The sequence below is a fragment of the Pinus tabuliformis genome, chromosome X, assembly GCF_031772625.1.
Source record: "Pinus tabuliformis cultivar Carrire ecotype Pingquan chromosome X, CPIR1, whole genome shotgun sequence".
Classification (NCBI taxonomy): Eukaryota; Viridiplantae; Streptophyta; class Pinopsida; order Pinales; family Pinaceae; genus Pinus; species Pinus tabuliformis.
Genome location: NC_142308.1, coordinates 1693236567 through 1693241323, shown reverse-complemented (window position 1 = coordinate 1693241323; position 4757 = coordinate 1693236567). Strand labels below are relative to the sequence as shown.

At 42.3% G+C, this 4757-nt stretch overlaps 1 protein-coding gene across 1 annotated transcript; it reads left to right on the top strand.

Moving 5' to 3' along the window:
* Window positions 1-379: 379 nt before the first annotated feature.
* On the top strand, window positions 380-4520 carry LOC149146515 (protein PLASTID MOVEMENT IMPAIRED 1-RELATED 1-like). Its single transcript, XM_089447195.1, has 2 exons — window positions 380-2872; window positions 3186-4520. The coding sequence occupies exons 1-2, from the start codon at window positions 456-458 to the stop codon at window positions 4270-4272; spliced, it is 3504 nt and encodes a 1167-aa protein (XP_089303321.1). The 5' UTR covers window positions 380-455; the 3' UTR covers window positions 4273-4520.
* The last annotated feature ends 237 nt before the right edge of the window (window positions 4521-4757 follow it).

Here is a 4757-nt window from a genome sequence, read left to right as displayed (position 1 = left end):
TAAATACTTTTCAAGAAAGAGTAAATTAAAAAATAGGTAAAGTTGGGTAAATTAGTTTGAGTAAAATTGAGTTAGGAGGTTATGAAATAAGTTCTATAGTTAATTATCTTGATTAAGAAATGTTATGGTTTGCTAAAAAATTTACATTCTAGAAATATATCTCATTTAAAAAACAATTATAATTTCCTGTGATTGATTGCGAGGAGTTTTATTCTTAAATGTTTTGGTCTATTCTAAAACGATTCAAACCTGTCAAAGGCCCCATGGGTTATGATGCTCTTGAATAGAAGATACGTGAAATGGTGGGAAAGTTGGCGCCATATTCCATTCAAAAATCACGATACACCTGCTGAAAGCACAATACATACGTAAATACACATTCAAAATTGTGAATGAAGAAATCTTAGGCAATAAAAGTAAGTGGGTCTAGGTGGGACTGGTTGAGGTGGGTCGCAATGAAGAACAAGAATTCATATATTGGTCCTGAGGACGCCAGCAGATTCAGCCGTGCACTTCACAGGGCGAGGCACCATGATCAGCAGCCTACCAAGGAATCGCCCGCCAGAAAGCCCCAAAATTCTTACCGACCCACAATGTCTGCTGCCCAGGAAAACACCACCAGTCTGGCTCTTCTTTTCTCACAGGAGACCAAGGAGAACCGACCTCCTGACCTCACAACACAGATTGTTGATAGGACCAAGAACAAAAAGAAGAAGAATATATGGAAATGGGGGCCTATCAAATCCAGGGGATCCCACTCATCAGGTGATCGCTTTCCCTGCAGTTTTTCAATCTACATTGATAGCATTAATGGATTACCTTTCACCCTGAATGCCTTGTGTTTGTTTGTTAAGTTGCACAAGAAGAATGAAAACACCACTGTGCAGACCAGGCCCTGCAGAGTCTTAAATGGGACCGCTGACATTGATGAGACTCTGCAACTCCAGAGCTCTGTTAGGATCAATGCAAAGTATGATTGTAAAATTTGGGTGTCTGTCTGTGCTCTTGAAATGGGCGGGGTTGCATTGAGCACCCATTGTATTGATATATCAAGGCTGATGCCTCAGGCCTCTGGTTTTCACAGTCCAAAACCCGGGAGAACTTGGGCTACTACTGTGAAGCTCAGTGGAAGAGCCAAGGGTGCCTTGCTGGTTGTCACATTTGCCTGTCAAGTTCTAGGAGATGGAAGCAGTGCAGGGCTTGGATTGAGCACCCCTGAATCCGAGCTCCACCTCCTCACCACATCCCCTACCATGTCCGAATTAAATCTTGATGATGTGCCTTCTGTGGAGACCTTGAGTTCGGAAGTGCACTCATGTCAGCAGCCTCCGACATGTTGTGATAAGGCACTGGAACATAACAAATCTGCGTGGTGTGATGCTGAGAAAAACAGGATACTGCCCAAGATGCAAGCTGAGAGGCCTCCTGATGAATCTTCTATATTAACCTATCGTGATAAACCCCCAACATCCAGGAATCAATTGCTGCATACTCTGGAATCTGGTAATGATGTCAATGCAGCTGGATCTGATAGCAGCTCTGAAGATGATGAGGTGGAGTTTAGTGTTGTGGATCAAGGTGTGGAAATGGGAAGCAGAGCTTTCACAAAAAGGTGTCCTGATCAGCGAGAGGACAATCCATCCGAGAAGATGCAGATGAGAGTGGACTATGAGTGGCAAAAAGGCAGTGGAAGCTCTTTCCGACAGCAAATGCAGCTAATCGAGGATGAGTTGGCAAGGCTGGAAGCCTGCTTAGTTGCCGATGATAGCTGTAGAGAAAACATATCTGCGGATGCAGGCTGGAATGCAGAGGACGGCCTGACAGAGAAGATGACACTGTGTGAAGGATGCAATTCAGAAGGTATCTTGGCAGAAATCCCATCAATAGATAAATGCTTGAATGCAGGGGATATAACAAAAGAATCTTTATATGCAGATGGAAACTGGAATCCAGATGATAGGTCGATAGAAAACCTACCTGTAAATGAGACCTGGACTGTGGACAGTAGCTTGAAAGGAGATCGGCCAGTGGATGTAAACTGGAAGAGGTTGGATGAAGATGGCAAGAAGATAGAAGAGTCATTTCTCCATGAAATTGCAGGATTATCGCAGGGGAAGCAGGTGGTAATCGGTAGCTCTGATGAGGACACCGATTCTGTAACAGGTGAGTTTTTGAATCTGCTGGAGAGTGGGCAGAATGCCAGTAATATCATGTCGGGAAGTGAGTCGAATTCTCTACCTGCTCCTCTTCTAAGGGAGTTTGGGCAGGGATTGTTTTTGCCAACAACTGTTGGTCGAAGTCCCAACTTAGAGGAAGATCTGGGGTTATCCTTAATGGATGCTGCAAAACTGGAGATGCAGAAGGTAGAACAGGTTATTCGGAGCAAGGCACGTGCAAAGATTTTGGAGGATGCTGAGACACAGGCACTGATGCAAGAATGGGGATTGAATGAGAAAGCTTTCAAGTTTTCTCCACCAAAAACAGACTACTTTTCTGCTCATGGCAAATTGATGGGGAATTTAATCTCTTCGCCTCCCCTTGAAGAGGGTTTAGGATCACTGGTTAAGACCAAAGATGGCGGGTACATCAAATCTATGAACACTGGGCATTTTGTGAATAGCAAGATCGGTGGGAGATTAGTGATGCATGTTTCTAAACCTCTGGTGGTACCTGCAGAAGTGGGGTCCAGTGCCATGGACTTGTTACGAAAAATGGCTGCTATTGGAATAGATAATTTGACATCTCAAGCTATGATGTCTATGCCCATGGAAGATGTCACTGGAAAAACGATTCAACAGGTTGCATTGGAAGGACCTAGATCCCTTGAAGGGCCATTCAATGAAGTTACCAGGCCAACCTCTCGTGGCATAGGGTGAGAAATCATGCTCAATTTTCTCTGTAATATATTCTTTGCAATTTACTCATCAAAATTTTGATGGTTTTGAGTCAGCAATTACAGTGTTTTTGCAGTTGTTGTGAGTTAGCAGTAATTTTTCCTCAGAAAATGTTACCGTTTCCTTCTGCAATCTGATTGTATCTAAAATTGGGTTCAAAGGATATATGAACAAATGGCATGTTTTGAACTTCTTGTTTGGGGCAATGGCGTGGCTTTGTATGGGTTTGGTCTTGCTTCTTGGCAGGTATGACCCAGAAGAATTTGACAGCCACTTTACCTTCTTTTGCAGTGATGGCATTCAAATGACAAGCGAGGTCAATTCAGATTTCATTGAAAAAGTATCAGAAAGTAGGGGAAGGAATGTTGGAACGATGAGCACTAAAGATTCATTAGATGAATGTGTATCGGTGGAAAGTCTTGCTCCCTTGGCAATGCAGAAAATCGAGACCCTTGCATTGGAGGGGCTTAAAATCCAATCCAGTATGGCAGATGAAGATGCTCCTTGTTATGTAGATCCATTGCCATCGGTTGAATTTAACTATGGAAATACACACAAAGGAGGAGGTCTTGCAGTGATGGATGGGGTTGCAAGTACGCATAAGCTTGTCTTCAAGGATTCAGATGAAAACCCTATTCAAACGGGAGGTATACTGGCCAGTGCCATCTCTTTGGAAAAGTGGATGGAGCTTGATATGGCAATTGCCAATGAAGCTGATCAAAACGAGAACACTCATACAGTCAAGGCTGCTCATCAGGATCTGCATGTTCCCAACTCAAAAAATAATAGCAAGAGAAAACAAAATAATTCAAGGTTTAGCTGTTTGAATGAAACTCTTACAATTGCAATGCTTGTCCAGCTGAGAGATCCCCTAAGGAACTATGAACCTGTTGGAGTACCAATGATAGCAATTATTCAAGCAGAGCGAGTCATTAAACCCCCTCGTGCCAAGCTTAGCAAGCAGGTTCGGATGAACACAAATGCTGAATCAGAAGAAGAAGATGTTGAAGAGCAGAAGCCGATTCAGCTGCAACCACAGTTCAAAATAACAGAAGTCCACATGGCTGGCCTCAAAGCTCCCGATGCAGTAAAGAAGGGATGGTTTTTTCAAAAGTGGGGTAGTAAGAAACAGGAACAGTCGGGCTCTCGATGGCTTATAGCCAATGGCATGGGCAAGAAAAACAAACCTGATCTTCTCAAATCCAAAGCATCACCTTCTCAATCAAAAACCACTGTTGTTAAACCGGGTGAAACTCTTTGGAGCATATCTTCGAGGGTTCATGGCACGGGATCAAAATGGCAGGAAATTGCTTCACTTAATCCTCATATCAGAAACCCAGACATTATTTTTCCAAATCAGGCTATTAGAATGAAATAACAAGTTTAAATCCCTTGAATGTACAGTAACGATACGAAATTCGTATTTGCTTCGTGTACAATGTTATAAACTAGAGCTGCTCTTAGGTTTGGTTGGAGAAAATATCTATATAGATTTCAATTTATTGTATTGGCAATGAATCCATAGTAACAAGCACGGTGTTCGTCCCGGTCATGAATGCTGCTTCTTGGAGCACTTATGAGTTTTTTGGCAGAATTATATGCAGGTTCAGAGTAATTATTCTTTTATTTGCTAACTTTGATGATATGGCATTTTGGGCCTATTGTTTTGGTATTGATTGATGCAGACCAATTCTAAGGTTAGAATCTAGATTGTATATGTACAATAGAATAAATGAATCTTGCTCCAAAAGTGGGTTCCAATGAAGAAGCAACTATATATACATATATTAAGGGTTAAATCTCTTTTGTTTTAGCGAAGTTAAGTGTGACTGAAAGCCCTATGTTCAATTCCCCCTCCCACTG